Source organism: Tympanuchus pallidicinctus, unplaced genomic scaffold (genome assembly GCF_026119805.1).
Source record: "Tympanuchus pallidicinctus isolate F22 unplaced genomic scaffold, pur_lepc_1.0 scaffold3, whole genome shotgun sequence".
Classification (NCBI taxonomy): Eukaryota; Metazoa; Chordata; class Aves; order Galliformes; family Phasianidae; genus Tympanuchus; species Tympanuchus pallidicinctus.
The window spans coordinates 44,545,943-44,561,423 of record NW_026294747.1 but is presented as its reverse complement, the minus strand read 5'-3'; the positions used below and the strand labels follow the sequence as shown (position 1 = coordinate 44,561,423).

The 15,481-nt window shown below is 43.3% G+C and overlaps 2 protein-coding genes across 12 annotated transcripts in view; one reads left to right on the top strand and one right to left on the bottom strand.

Moving 5' to 3' along the window:
• Positions 1-4,002, top strand: part of ASB2 (ankyrin repeat and SOCS box containing 2) — a 44,439-nt gene extending 40,437 nt beyond the window's left edge. For all 11 annotated transcript variants that reach the window (XM_052693712.1, XM_052693715.1, XM_052693709.1 and 8 more), the window contains one exon: positions 167-4,002. In XM_052693712.1, coding sequence (XP_052549672.1) covers positions 167-303 — 137 coding nt within the window. In that variant the 3' untranslated portion in view covers positions 304-4,002. The remainder of the gene's footprint in view (positions 1-166) is intronic.
• Positions 4,003-6,055: 2,053 nt separating this feature from the next.
• FAM181A (family with sequence similarity 181 member A) lies at positions 6,056-8,470 on the bottom strand. Its single transcript, XM_052693717.1, has one exon. It carries the CDS (start codon positions 7,340-7,342, stop codon positions 6,476-6,478), a length of 867 nt encoding a protein of 288 aa, XP_052549677.1. The 5' UTR covers positions 7,343-8,470; the 3' UTR covers positions 6,056-6,475.
• Between the last annotated feature and the right edge of the window lie 7,011 nt (positions 8,471-15,481).

The window sequence follows — 15,481 nt, the reverse complement described above, 5'->3', positions numbered from 1 at the left end:
CCTATGTCATGCCTCAGAATGAATGAGCAGACATATCACCTCACCATTGCAGACAAAGCCTCTATTTTTACTTCTCCTCCTCCCATTTTCCTCTTGCCACAGACATGGATGTCCGTCTCAAGTTTAAATCTGTTCAGCTCACATTTTTGACATGTGTCTCTTTCAGAGCCTCCACGACCTCTTGCCCATCTTTGTCGTGTCAAGGTACGAAGCTTGATTGGAAGAAACCGCATTAAACTCATTGACACATTGCCTCTTCCATACAGACTGATTCGATACTTACAGCATGATTACACACAGTGACCTCAAGCATGGTAGACTTTCAGCAGCTTCCTGGCATGTCACTCAGAGTCATCAGCATGACAGTGGCACACACCAAGCTGCTGGCTTGGTCAAGTGCCTTCCAATGACTAATCTACAAGAAATAAGCTTCTGGAGTGAGTGAGAAGAAAAAGGAGTGGACATCTAAACATCAGGTTTTACAGGAGGAAGCACACGTGATCCACTTCAGAGCTTGGTTAGCAAAGAAAAAGAAGTGAAAGCCAAGGCTGAAAAATGAGTAGTGCTGAAGCAAGTACCAGTGAGGGTACTCACTGATCTGGGGTCTGGTGGAGCTTAGCATCCTTGCTGTGATCACATTTCAGAAGCTGTTAAGAGTCAAAATATTTGGGAAAACAACTACATTTCATTCACTGACTGAGATTTTTACTTTAGTTTCTACTCTGTGTTTTGGATTTCTGTTCAGTGTGCTGGTTGCTAATTCTCTGATAGTTTGACACTGTCTTGGTAAAAATTTTTTGGACCTTTCTCAGTCGAGTACTTGATTTCTGAACATTCAAAGCTCAGAACTTTTAACTATACTCAGATGTGCAGATTCCTTTAAAAGCTGAGAAAAGCTTTATTGAAGGAGGATGTAAGAACTGTATTTACACCTAGCAAATACAGTTCAAGTTGTATTACATAAGAAGGCAGTGAAATTAGTGAAATTCTGCTTGAGATAATTTTCTGTATTTTCTGATTTTCTATACTGGGGATTTGAAAGCAACTCATATAAATATATATTTCTTTTCTGTAAATTAGAAGTAGTTGTACTGTAAACAGTAGCTACGGTCTGTCATGAAGCTGGTGTCTGAACAGAACAAAGCCCTAGAGGAACATGGGCAGTGATGAGGAAGAAAGACAAGATACACAGGGAACAGCCACACTGCTACACGAAACTTATTGTTCCACTAGAGGATCTTGTCCCTACGAAATTCAGCCTCTCTTACTTCCTTGACTTCTGTGACTATAATAATACAATGACTGAAAAAAAGAGAGGTTATTTCAAGATGATGAGACTTTGAGATTTAGGAAAAAAAATGCCCAGAAGTTAGCTCTAAATCTTTATTCAGGTGCCCACACAGTGCCAAGATTCTTGTGCCAGGTGTAGTTACATTGAAGCCAGTGGGATAACTCTGGTGTCAGATATTACTGAGGTGGAATAAGTCCTAAGATTTAGCCTTGAATTTCTTGACTTCAGAAGTTAGAAGTATCTATTAGTTCTTTTGACATTGATGAAAGTTATTATCTTAGCTTCTCTGAAAATTAGGTCACCTATTTACAGCTCAGATACACAACTGATTTATGGCAGCTTAACAACTTGCCATCTATCAGCTGAACCGCTATAATTGTCCGTGAAATTCTTTTATTGAAGTTTTTAACAAGTCACATTCCCTCACAGCTGGGGAGGCTGAGGAGCCCACGAATGGTTATTGGCAGTGAGCACAGCTCACTTGACAGGTGTGACTTGCTGAACCACTGAAATTCAATGAATGCCTCGGTCCTGATCAGGCGCCTAAGTAAGGATGGAAGAGCCTAATTTTGGAATCATGTCTTGGCAGATGTTATTCTAGAAGCATACCCATTCTTACCTTAGGTGACATAAGACTTGTGAAATAGGGATTGTTTTGACTCCCCACCAGAGACTTGACAGATCTGTTTTTGTTTGTTGGCCTGCATACTATGAAATGAGATAGAAATTTAACTAGGGAAAATGCACTGGACTGATTTTGTATGTGGTTTCACAACTTAACACAGCACTAAAAGTGTGTTGCACACACACGGGCCTATCTGGGCACAAAAGTCCAGATTCTGTGATGGTTTTGTGTGAAATGCATTTAGCACTCATGGCATAGGATGTAAATGAAAGCAGAAATGGTCACAGCAAGCGCACTGTCTGTAGCTGTCCTCTTCCCAAATGTTGAAACAGCAGTTTCATTTCTCACTGAACTGTGATCTTCAAAGCTTTATAAAATCAGATGAAATTCCTCCACTGTTGAAATTCCATCACTATCAGCCTCCTTGTCCTGAAGTGTGAACTCCACCATTCTTAGAGGAGGAGTGAGGTCTCTGGAGGTACAGTGCCACCTACCCAGTAGGGCCATTCAGAAAATGGAGCCTCTCCACGACACCAGTTAGGAGCTGGCCACCACTGCTGGCCATACAGAGAAAAGCTGGCTAAGCAGCCCTCTGAAGCACTCCTCCAGCCTTTGTGAGTCTGTATTGTCAGGGAAAGAGCTGTAATTATAATCATAGAATCATTGAATATCCCAAGTTGATCATGATTCATATGGATCATTGAGTACAACTCCTAGCTCCACAAAGAACTGCCCAAAAATTAGACTATACAATTGTAAGCGATAGTTTGAGAAATGGAAAGTCATCTATGGAATTATTGCATCCCTTAGCTAATGGGGCTGAGCAGTGAAGGTCTAGGTCTTACTCACATTTATATAAATCAGAAGAAATATTGTTGAAATTAAATAAGTGTAATATAACAGAGTTGCAGGTAGTGGATAGAGCTGAGCATGACCTGGTGGAGACCATTTAAGTAAGCATTTGTTTGGTGTGTGGTGTCAGCTCTGGAGACTGGTAGCTGACAGAAGGATTTGAAATCACCAGCTGCAGGGATGAGATTTCGTAAACCATCCCAAACTGGGAATTTTCTCTGAACCAACATCGTTATGTACACAAAAGTCTCATGAATAACAGCTTCTTTTTATGTCCCTGGACAAGATGAAACTGGTCTTGGGTGGAGCAAATACAGAAACTCCTTTTCTTCTTTTCACCAAGAGACCTTCATCTTTGCTGAGAAACTCATATCCTGGTTGCTCTCAGCTGTCTGTCCTGAGCAACAGCCACTGACCTGATGTGAGCATACCACAGCTGTGAGATGGGTAAGGATACAGTGTGCACAGCAACTGAGGAGAGATGTATGTTAGAGGGAGAGCCTAGTAATTACATTATTATGCCCTTTCTGCTTGATCTTTACTGCAAACCTTCACTCAGTCAGTTTACATTTATTTGCACTGAAATGGAGCCAACTACCTCTCCTACACTCCAGTCACTGGCACAATGTTTAATGTGTGATGCTGAATCTGTACAAATGTGATGAACATTTAGTGCATCTGTCTAAAACTGTGATAAGATAATACCCAACATCCCAAGCAAACTAGGCTTTATAAGCAGATCAATAGTTCCAGCTCCTTCAGAGATTATAACTTTTTGTGATATACAATAGGAATATTTCATGACCAGGTTACTGTACTTTATCCTGCTGCAACATGTGCAATTCACTTTATGTTTGTGTGCACTATTTTGGTTTTTATTTTATACGGAATATTTTCATTTACCATTATTTATGAATGCTATTGTAGATTTAACAGTTTAAATTTGCACTGTTGTAGTAGACAGCAGCTCTTGATTGTTATGTTTCCATCTTTCCAACAAAGTATGAATTAAACAATTAGATTCTAAAGTTTTATCAGCTCTCCTGAATAGCAAAATTAAACAACTAAACAGTGGAACAGCCAGGAAAAGTCTGAATCGATCCAAGCTTGCACAATTAATAATTCTGATGGCAGTCTCAGGGGTGAGAGAATAGTAAATATTGGTAGAGAGACAGTTTTTATTCTTTGCACACCTTTTGAAATGTCTAATACATCTGCACTCTATTATTTTGAATGTACTTAGCAACTGGCTTCTGATCATTCATGTTTTATTTCACTAATGCTTCAGCTCAGAGCCTCAAGGGCCACCTCCTGCCCTGTGCTGGGGAAGGAAGCCCTATGTCACAGTGGAATGTAAGGATTTTAAAACATAATATTGGCCTGAATCTGACGGTAAATTGATAAATATAAACATGCTGGAGATCACTAGGAACAATCTGGTTCTATCCTTTAGCTTAGTTTAAAAGCAGGCTATGCTGCTACATCGAAAACGCAGCAAAATATATTCAAATAATCACTTCAAAAGACTAAAAACCAAAAAATTTAGTATCTAAAAGGTAGAATCTTGATTTTAACTCTCTTATTTTTCTGAGTATCTTCAGAAATAAAATTTCTACAGAAGCTCTTCACTTTGCCATACTGATGAAATCCACAGTCTAGTGGAATCCACTTTCAAATTTCTCCCCTGATCTCCAGAAGGAACACTTGTCCACAGCAGTCACTGCAATACCCATTGTTCATTCCCTGAGCTTCTCTGGTCACCCACATGAAGAGCAATGCCAAGGAGAGTGCATTGCATTGGCGACCAGGAGAGAGATTCAGCACCTGGCTTCATCTGGATTACAACAGTGATACAGAGTTGCTTATGTGAGAAAGTGCATCTAATTACATACAACATTTCCTGCCTCCAGCTCTGCAATGTAGGATCCACAATTCTCCGTTCACTAAATTAAAGAAGGCTACTGTCTCCTCATGGATTCTTTTTCCCAAAAAGACAAAAACATAAGGACATCTTCACACTTTGATCAAGAGCAAATCTGATGCCTTGAATTCTTAGACCAGCTCCTTACCACTTTGCACCTTGCGCAGAGTTGCAGGTACATGCTTGATACATGTGTGAAACAATGAAAGACTAACATACTACAGCCATTGCTTTCATTGAAATAAGCATCAGTGGCTTAAGCTGAGAGGTCTGGGGAAAGAATAAACTACTTTCAGCCTGAGAGTAGTTTATATCCTAACTGCAGTTGCAGTCTGGTTACATAACAGCAAGTCCCATCAGAAGATCCAAAATTAAACTCTATGGTGGCTTAAGATGATAATTTTTTCATGACTGCAGTGTGCTTGAAAGAAGCACGGCCTGTTTTTCTCTTCGTAGAGATACCAGGAGTGATGGAGCACTACTGTAGCCAGGGGCCAACCAGATCAAGATCACTTTTTGCCAAGTCCCAAGAGAAGCTCCCATTCACTCCAAGAAGAGCAGGTTCAGGCCCAGAGAGGACACAGATGCCCATTCTCTGTCCTTCCTCTCCCTCTCTTCCCCCTATAACATCTCTTGATCTCAGTGATTTATTCCAGTATAACTGAATATGGAGGTACACAATATTAAACCTTTCAGGTCCCATGTTCTGTGCCTTAGCAACACCTTCTCAATGGGTTTAAGAGAAGCTTAACTTAAACAATCACCTATTAGCTTTTACCATGCCATTTCACCAAAATAATTAAGAAAACAATAGGCAGATCATTTGTAGCCAGGTCTTGTGACTGTATCTTAAAAACAGACAAAAGAAAAGATCCCTGCTAGAGAAAAAAGAGGACAAGCTATTATAAACACTTCTCTATCACATTTTATGTTTTTGTATTTGACATATAACACCTTATTTTTATCTTGGTTGATGGGGAACAATTTATGAAACAGAAACTTACTCTGCTCCCATTTGCACCAGTTTAACACTCACTGATTTCCCAGCCTCAGGATTAAAACTGAATTACATCACTCTAAATATGCAGAGATTTCAGCTGTCATATCTAACCAGCAGCTGCAAATTAAACCTGCATCTACTCAGTGAGAAAAGTAAACACATTGCATTTGCAGAATCACCAGAATAAAATTACCTCCCTTCTTCCTTTATTTTTTCTTTCAATTATCTTAGTATTTACACACAAGAAGAGCTTAAATCAATTCACAAATGTAGTTTCCACATTAAATACTGTCCTTCCAGTCTCTTGCACGCAAAATGAAGTGACCTGAATATCTTGACTTCTCCGGAATTACTTAAACGTACAAAAACAGTTTCAGTGAGTTTAATTCATTTCATTTCAGTGCTGTGCCTGCAGGGCAACCTGGGAAGATGCTCCCACATGGAAGAGGTTCTCTGAGGTGTTACAATTGCAACAACATTGCAAATGGACCAGAGCCCTGCTTGCCATGGCTCCAACAACGTGCTTCCATAAAAAAGGTCTGATTTGCCACACATGCCATGCCACCAGATTCATAGGGCTTATTCCTGATTTTTACCTGGGAAGAGAAGAATGGAGGCTGTACAGTTACTAATTCACTCCAGCCTGTGCAGGGGCCAACACCATCTCTGGATGGAAGCTCCTTCCGCACACAACCAGCTCCTTGTGCCCACTGCCCAACCTGGTGTTTCAACCCCCTCTAAGGGGTTATTCTGTCCAGTGTCACACACTCTGGCCCTTTCCTCTGGCTAAAGGTAGCCAAAAACATTGAAAATCGGTGGGGGGATGGTAGGCTTGGTAGGGATGGGTTTCAAAACCACAGGCCTGTAGAATTTCTGCCCTGTGCCCTCTGCCTCCTTGCAGAAGGGCTGTGCTTCAGCTGGCAGTGTGGCAGCACCCTTCCTCCACAGCCCTAGCCCTGAGAAAGGTGATGGAGGCAGCGTTCCTGGGGGTTGGTAAACAGCTGGCCCAGGGCAGGGGAAGGGGCAGCAGGTCCAGGCACCCACCCGGCCTGAGAGTACACCAGCAGCATCTTTCTCGCCTGCATTCAGGGCAGGCTCATGACTCTCAGGTCCAATACTGTCTTGGTTCCTCTTGCTTTTCTTCCCCTCAAAGGGAGGAGGGTCCCTGGGGACTGGTAGCCCCTCGGGGCCCGTGGGGAAGCCCCTGGCTGGGAGGTTCTGTGGCGGCCGCGGTTCTTCCCAGAAGGAGGCAGGAAGCTGTCGTTTCCTCATGGGCACCTGGTCTGGCCTGTTGACCTCAGGGTTTTGCTCTGGCACAGCCTGCTCACCCGCCAGACTCTCCTCCACCTCGGCTGCCTGCAGCATCTTCTCAGTGGCAGCCGCACTGAGGGGGCCAGGGTCGGGCACCTCAGGCTGGCAGCTGCGAGCCCTGTCCTCTGCTCCACGGCGTGGGCCACATTCCGGGGGCTTGGCAGGGTGGCACCGTGGCACCCGCGAGTACTTCTGAGAAAAACGCTTCAGCTGCTTCTGCAAATATTTCCTGTGGTCCACCGACCGACGGCAGGGAGCAGATTTATCCAGGGCTGCCTTGATGTCACTAGAGGCCAGGTTGACAAAGTTCAGCAGGGTTTTTACCTCGCTGTCTGATGCCATTTCACTGGATGAGCTGTGCAGAATTTCCCATTAAATGTTTATAATCCGTTTCAGGTAAGCCTTGGCCAATCTGCAAGACACGGTAGGCAGACTCAGAGTGTGAAGCCTGCATTCAAATAGCATCAAGAGCACTGCAGGAGGTGGAGAGAAGAAGTCAAACTTCTCAGCTAAGCATACAGGTTGTCCACCACCTCACCTCTGTGCAGGCAGGCTACCATGCACCTGCAGCCCAGCTCAGCCTCCGGCACAGGGCTGCTCACTTAATCTCATTAGGTGAGACATAGGTGGGGAGAAGAAGCCAAGGCAGCTGCTCTCGTGTCCCTGCAAGCAAGCGCGGACACTCACCCGGCACGCTGGGGCTTTCCGGTGGGTGCTGGTGAAGAAGAGCCCCTTCCTGCTAATCTCGTTAGGCAGGTTACACACTGCCAGGCCCGACGGAGGCAGCCGGTGTGTGTGGAGGCAGTTGAGCAAGCACTTGAGCAAGCTGAATGAATATCGACTCTGCTGAGTTCGGGGCTCTCTCAGACCAATCAGGAGCCACTTTGCCAAATACAAAGCATCCCAATCAGGCATCAGCCTCCCCTTCTCACATTCTTTGCCATCACAAATTGTCACCATGGGGACAGCCACAGAAAGACAGCTAATAAATACAATCATTTCCCCGCGATTTCTACCATTCTCCCCTATCCTCTTCACCCCTACCAAGGCCTTTCTTTTTTAAAGGCACAATCCAAAGGAAAAGTGCCGACGATGAGTTAGGAAAGTTTAGGCACCCTTTTCTATGCACTCCCCGAAGCTGTCTGTGGGCTGATACTGACCATGCTTCATTGGCACAGGACAATGTAATACGGGGGACCGGGCTAGCCTACTTTTAACCGTTCCCCATCAGAGACTTTTTTTTTTAAGGGGAGGATGATGTCAGAAAAAGGTAGGAAAGGAACAAATCTCTAAAGAGATGTGCAGATATCCATGGAAAGGGAGCTTGAGCGCTCAAGAATCTTGTCTTTATGTTTGCCCCCTCAATTGAGTTACACAAAAGCTGAATTACCCATTCAAACTACCCGGACAAAAGGATGGAGTTGGATAGTACTCTTGCATCTGTAGTCAAACAGTTAGAGACTTAAATCGAGTCGTCATGATGGAGAAAGAGTTAGACAAAGCCCATAGAATTGCCATCAGCAAACATTTTCCTGTGTCATATTAGTGGGTCTCCATGACTCCCCCTGGCCTGGGGACAATAGCACAAGTTTGCACACTCGACTACTGTCACCCTGCCAACGCTGGCAAGGAGCAGAAACAGGACAATCCTTTAAGGGGAAAGCATGCCCGCTGCAGGGAAGGTAAGAAGAGAGGGAAGAAAAGGCGTGTGAAATGCTAATTGAGCTGCTTCCTTTACTGATGCATAGCTATGTGAGCCCTCTGCCTTCGTGCAGGCTCGTCCCTGAGGGGTAGCAATAACTTAATAGCAAAGCAAAACTGGGAGCTAGGGGAATAGGAGAGCAGGAGGGCTGCCTTTGGTATACATGGGTGATGTGGAGCTGGCTGCTGCCCCATGTACCAGCCTGGGATCCACTTCCTGCAACACCCTGGGGATGGGAGGAGAGGGACAGTGGCAGGGTAAGCATGCACACAGCCAGAAAGAGACTACCAGCCCTGGGAAAGCAGGGACTGAAGTCCCAGCTATCTCTCATTTTGCAAGTAAAATCTTCTTTGCTAACGTAAGGCGCTGAAGGTCTGAGAACTGACAAATGCAACATTTTGCATTTATTTCTTTTAATCCAGCTTTCTTTAGAGAAGGACAAGATCTAGACTGCACCACTGTACCCTGGGCTGAGGACTCCTCAAGTCTTCCTATGCCAGCATGCTCAGCACTGCCACCCCATTTTCACACCATTTCTCCCAGTCCAACCCAAGCCATATATTTCAGTACTCAGGTGCTGCAGATCTGGGGAGACCTTGGGCTAGGACACTGCACAGCAGAAGATGCCACAGAGCCTTTGCACTACTGCAGTGGGTTGCAATCTGATGGCAAGGTAGAAAGCCTTGAATGTATCTCTGTGCTGTCTGAGACGGGATTATATCAGCAGAGTGAGGGGCAGCTTTGCCCTTACTTACAATGCTGGAGGCACTGGGGCTTATCTTCTCAGAATTTCTATTCCAAAAGCAACTCCTTCCCAGGAGACCTAGTGCAGCTAACTTCACGTCATCTGCCTCACACCATCGTGATGCACGTCTCCATGTAATCTTCTCCAGTAAGATTGTGGGGGTGAGTTTCCAGTCATCTGCTCAAGCATCTATTTTGGGATACACTAGCTGGGGCCTGGCCTCTTTGTGGCTTGACACAGGTCCTTTTTCTGCAGCTGAGTTTACAGAGAGAAGTGTTTTCTAGCACAATTGACAAGATGCACATCAAGGCTTCACATCTCTGTTTGGAGGAACAAATTTCCTGCTGTGTTTGAGCATTTGACCACACCCTGGACAACATGTACACTGTATCCCCAAGTGGTATGTCCAGGGAAGGAAGATAAAGAGAGGTGTGGGACAGGTGCCTGGTAGCAAAGGAGTTTCTGAGGATGTTAATGAACCATGTCCTCAGAGGCCTAAGAAACTCATGTCATATACTGGGTGTCCAACATCCAATTATAGGGGATTTACAGGAAAGATAGGGGATTTATGGCTGTGTGTATGGAGAACCCAGCACTCCTCCCACACCACTGAAGCTCTCTCCAAATGCCCATCTATGTCTGTGCCTTCCAGGAGGACCACTTGCCTTGGTCACAGCTCCTTGGCCACCACGTGACAGCTTCCCATGTCTCACCACACTTGCCGCTCCAGCATCCCTTTCTCCTGCAGCTGGGTAACGGCAGGAGCTAAAGAGGAATGAACCAGCAAGCAGGATTTAAGAAGCAGAGCAACCCACCCTTTCAAGGTCAGACTCAGGTTGAGCTGCACAGGGTTTTCCCTAAGAGACCACCGGAGCCCTTTTGTTCCTCACTGCTCTCACCATGTTCATCCCAATGTACATGTGAAAGGAACAATTAACAATAGGGCACTCCTCTCTGAGAATCCAGTGCACTTTGAAGTGTCCACCAACCAAAGGCTCAAGAATGATACATCATTTTCCACTGTGAACGTGTCAAACTAGTACAGCAATTGAAAAAATGTCTCCACATGCCTTCCCAGCATGCAGACAGGGACCAGCTGGAGAGCCACTTCATATCTGACATGTCACCTCCCGACAGCTGTCTTCTTGGGAATTTTTGGTATGTGAAATTTCCTAATTCCTTTTTCTAAGTGAAGCACAGGAATAAACCCATTCACTAAAAGGATGCAGTTATGCTTTTCCCAAACATGCAGAAACTCTGAAAAATTATTTTCTTCCACAGAAATACCCAAGAATTGTTTTAAAAACGTCACTCGTAACTGGTATCACAATTTAGCCAATTCTACCACAAAACCTCTTCCAGCTTATTTCTACTCTCAGGGACTCGTGCAGCACAGATATTCCAACATCAGCATCATTCCAGGACTGCATGAGCAGACCCAGTAATGCAAACCATTAAGAGAGGAGGCAGTGCAGTAAGTGCACTGGGCAGCTGAGATAACACAAATACCCCAATCACTGCTGCTATTGTAATGATCAGTAAAGCAAAGAGCAATTAATGAAAATCTGAGTAGCACAGAGGTGATGCAAAATCACTGTTCTGGCACTGGCTTACACAAAATGCCTTTTTCTCTCCTAAAAAGAGCACTTTTTCTCCGTCTTAGCCTGAATAAACACTGTCACAGGGCTCACCCTGCTGTCAGTATAACTCTGCTGCATACTGCAGTGCCAGTATACTTTCCAGGCTGGGTTAAAATGAGCTTCTTGCCCTCCCTGATTTGGGACAAGTATTCATTTGTCTGGGATATGTCCATATGCCAAGCACTGGTCTTCTCATCTTTTCCTTATGCAAGTTAAAACTAGGCAACCTCCATTTATTAAAAAATAAATAAATAAATAAATAAAAAAGTAGTAAACAGATTTTTACTTAAAAACATAGCTTAGAAATTGTAAAAAAAATTTCTTTAGAAATTCAAAGATTTCAGTTCATTGTGTTTTGGAGAGGTGAGGAGAAAAAAGGAGATTAATGTTAATGATGTGCCAGTGGCGTAAAAGTGGGAGATGATGCTTAACATCATACTGCAAGAATTTGGTGACCTTAAGAACTACTGCTATTGGAGAGGAAAGGATTTTAGGGATGCTGGGCCACATGCCCCAGGGTTTGATAGCAGGAATTTGTGTTTTGAGAAGTCATCATCTGGAAACAAGAAAAAACAGGTGACAGGATGAAAATGAACCTCACTCCTTCATCCAGTCTGACCTTCGTAGACTACAGGAGGGGCCCTGAAGCATACCAAGAGGGGACACTGACTGCATTCAATCCTCCAGCAGGTTGCCCTCTGGACTCAGAGCCTGACCCTAAATCCAAGGTCAGGAAGCGAGGAAGGAGGAAGATATAGGATTTTTCCCCAGACTCAGCTGTTCTCTTTGCTTCTCACCATATTGGAGGCAACACCTTTTCCCCAGGAGAACAGCAAATTGGTACTCCCACTAGCTTTGACTCTTTCCTCCCCACTTTTTTCTCTGGACAATCTGCTTTGACCTGAGTGACATCCTCCTGTTGCTTTCAACCCCCGATTTACCGCACATGGGGCCAACTCAGAGTCTGTCCCCAAGCACTGGGGCAGGCAGGGGGGCTGTCACCACCCCACAGCCGCTGCCATTCAGGCAGATGGTGGAGGGGACTGATGTGAATAGCTCCTGTCAGTCTCATAGAGTGAACTTTACAATTGTGCTACGTGTTGAACTGCATGTGACTAATGCCATTCTTCTTCAGGCTGCAGGCAGGACACAGCTGTTTCTTTAAGGAAATTTTCATTTTTCTGGGAAGGAAAAAAAAAACACAACACTTTTGCAAGGTCATGGCAATGGTGATATCTATGTATTCTGTAATTAGACATGATCAAAGCTCATCCTGCTTTTCCCTGCCTCTCTTCCTGGTGAATCAGATAATATGTAAAAATTAGCCTGGTCTTGGTTTGGTCCTTCTCGAGGTTTAAATCCTGCTTCCACATGCATCAAGTATGTACTGAGCAACAAAAGGGCCAAATATAGTTTCCTTTATGTAATTCTCAAATAATTAAGTATTTTGAGATCAGTGAAAACTCTGGCGCCAAATAACACAGATAGCTTCTGTCGATGAGCACTGCAAAATGATTAAAAAACACAGATGTAAATACGAGCATGTGAATAGGCTAATCTCTTAAAAGTGCAAAAAAGAAGTGCCCAGTCCTTACTCCATAAAGCATTAGGTATTTCAGATTGAAATGGGATCTGCAGTACATACTGCAGTGAAGAAATAGAATAAAATCACAAAACTAGTATTAAAGTAAAGCATCAGTGATCAGTCAGTCTCTCCAAAATGGGTGTTTGCTACAGCAGTTCTGGGCACTGAAGCCAAATTTGATTTGTGCATGGATTTCTACAGGTGCTAAATTCGGTTCCCCCAGGAGTTTTCCGTTAAAAGCACAAGAGCTGGTTACTTGGAGCAGATTAGCAATCTACTCGTCTGGAATATCACAGTATTTCTGTTAACTGGGACCCACACCTGTGTGTTGGTAGGTTGCAGCAGAGTTTGCTATGTGCCCCTTTTTTTTTTTTTTTTTTGGACAATATTTCACAGAAATACATTACTCTGCAGCATTACATGCAAAGTACAGTGCTCATTCCAGCACTACAGGTTTGGAATGCAACATACTCAAAGCATCTTTCCAGTTATAAAGGACAGAATTTAAATTTGAGATACTGAGAGAACCGCCAGGTATGAACTGGTGGAATATTCACGCTTAGTCTAAGAGCTAAACTCAGAGACGCAGGACCCTTCTGGACTGGTTTTTCTGGAAGATGGATAAGATTGTTATTTTCTAATAAACAAGTCGTTGTACCTGCACTGTTCCCAGAGCTGGAGCTTTGATAGTGAGATTGTTAAGTTTCAGACAAGGCCATGTCACAGGTCCTCATCAGAAACACATTTGATAGTACAGAAGTACCAATATCCTCTAGAAAACAGACCTTTCTGGATGAATTGACCATGAGAATGAGGTGGCATTCAACCAAGTGTGCTGAAGGAGTTCAAATATGAAATTGATGAGCAATCAAAACAGCATTTATACAAGCCTCCATCCCAAGGACCAAAGATGATTAATGGAAAAGGTAGTTGTGCAAATAACAGAATACAGCATCATTTCCTCTGAACTGGAGGCAGATTTACTTCAGGAGCACTTCAAAGACTTATGACGGCACTGATACTGTTCACTTTCTCTGTATGTTGCATGTAAAAGAGACTAACTAGGGGTGAAGTTCACAGACAATACAAAATCATTCATAATAATCAAAGCTAAAGCTGACTGTTCCAGAAGGAGCTTATAATACCAACTGACAGTGAAGTGCCAGATGAAATTCTGTATTGACAGACTCAATGTAAGGCACTTAGGAAAAAAACTACTTAAACATCAGCAGTGCTGGGCTCCGGATAGCAACACTCAAAAGATCTTGGGTAACTGAAACAAAGGTATGAATTATCTGAAAACCTTACTTATTGCTCTGCAATAATCAGAAGGTAATCTGAATAGCTGAAATTACTGAATGAGAGAATAAATCAGAACAGAGAGCAGCAGTTAAATCAATATTTACACTGTTTGTGCACATTTGAACACAGTTGCAATTTTGCTCTCCTTATTGAAAAGTTTATAACTTTGGATTTAGATAGATATAGAAAAGTTAGCCAGTATGGTCATAGGTCTGGAAGCATTTTTATAGTAGAAAATATAGTTTGGAAAGAAAACAAGCTGAGCGGGTATGATTCGAGTGTATACAATCACCACCAGAATGGAAAAGGTAATGAAGAAAAGGTTAATCACTGCTTCTTCAGTGCAAGAATTAGGGGTAATAAATCAAATTACCATGCACTAGATCTAAACCATAAGGAATGAATTTTCTGTGTGATACATTAATCTGTGGGTCTTGCTGCCAAAGTATTAATGAGTTTAAAAAGGACTTAGACAAAGTCATGCCATAAAGGACCATGATGAAACTGAATAATTCACCTTCAACCTGTAGCTCAAGGACTTCTGATGCTGTTGATTGCCAAAAGAGAACATCAAATACAAATCAAATACAAATACTTTCCCTGTCCTTGTGTCCTTCCCTCAATATCCACATAGGCTGTCATCTGAGATGGACTAGACAAACATTTGATTTTGTTCACTAGAACACATCTTACCATAAGGAATGGTAAAATATATTCTGGGTAAGGCTGTGGAGCATGAGGCATAGAAAGAATACACTGGAATTCTGTGAAAAGTAAAGCCTAATTTCCTTCCACCTACTATTTACAAGTTTGTTTGGGGCTATTCTGCATTCATAGCAATTATGTTTCAATGCTCATAAAAGAAAGTCTGAAACTCTGGAAGATTTACTTGTGATACTGTTTTTAGAAGAAAGATTGGGTTGCTCTAAGGGGGACTAGCATAATTCAATGTCATTCGTCATGAAGACAGATGTTACCTTTTTGAGAAGATTTTGTATTAGTTGCTGTATCAGAGTCTCAGTCACATCATCTTTTCTCCAGCCTGTCAAAATAACCACCACAGTCCAGTTCTGAGAACAGCCACATGCCTGCTTAGCTTTGATGCGTCTCCCTGTTGTGGCTGGAAATCAGTGCAGCCATTCATTCCAGTGCATGTGTTTATGTGCATTCCATGCCCAAAGAGAAAAGCCAAGCCAGGGTGATACATAAATCATAGAATGGCGAGTTGGAAGGGACCTTAAAGACCTTCCAGTTCCCACTCCCTGCCATGGGCTGGCTGCCCCCCACAGACCAGGCTGCCCAATGCCTCATCCAACTTGGCCCTGAATGCCTCCAGGGATAATAGGGCATCCACAGCTAAGCTGGGCAGTGTTAGTTCCTCACCACCCTCTGAATAAAGAATTTCCTCTTAATATCTAAGCTGAATCTCCCCTCCTTTAGTTAAAACCTATTCTCCCTTTGTGCTATTGTAATCAGAAAGTCAGTCTCCCTCTTGTTTATAAGCTCC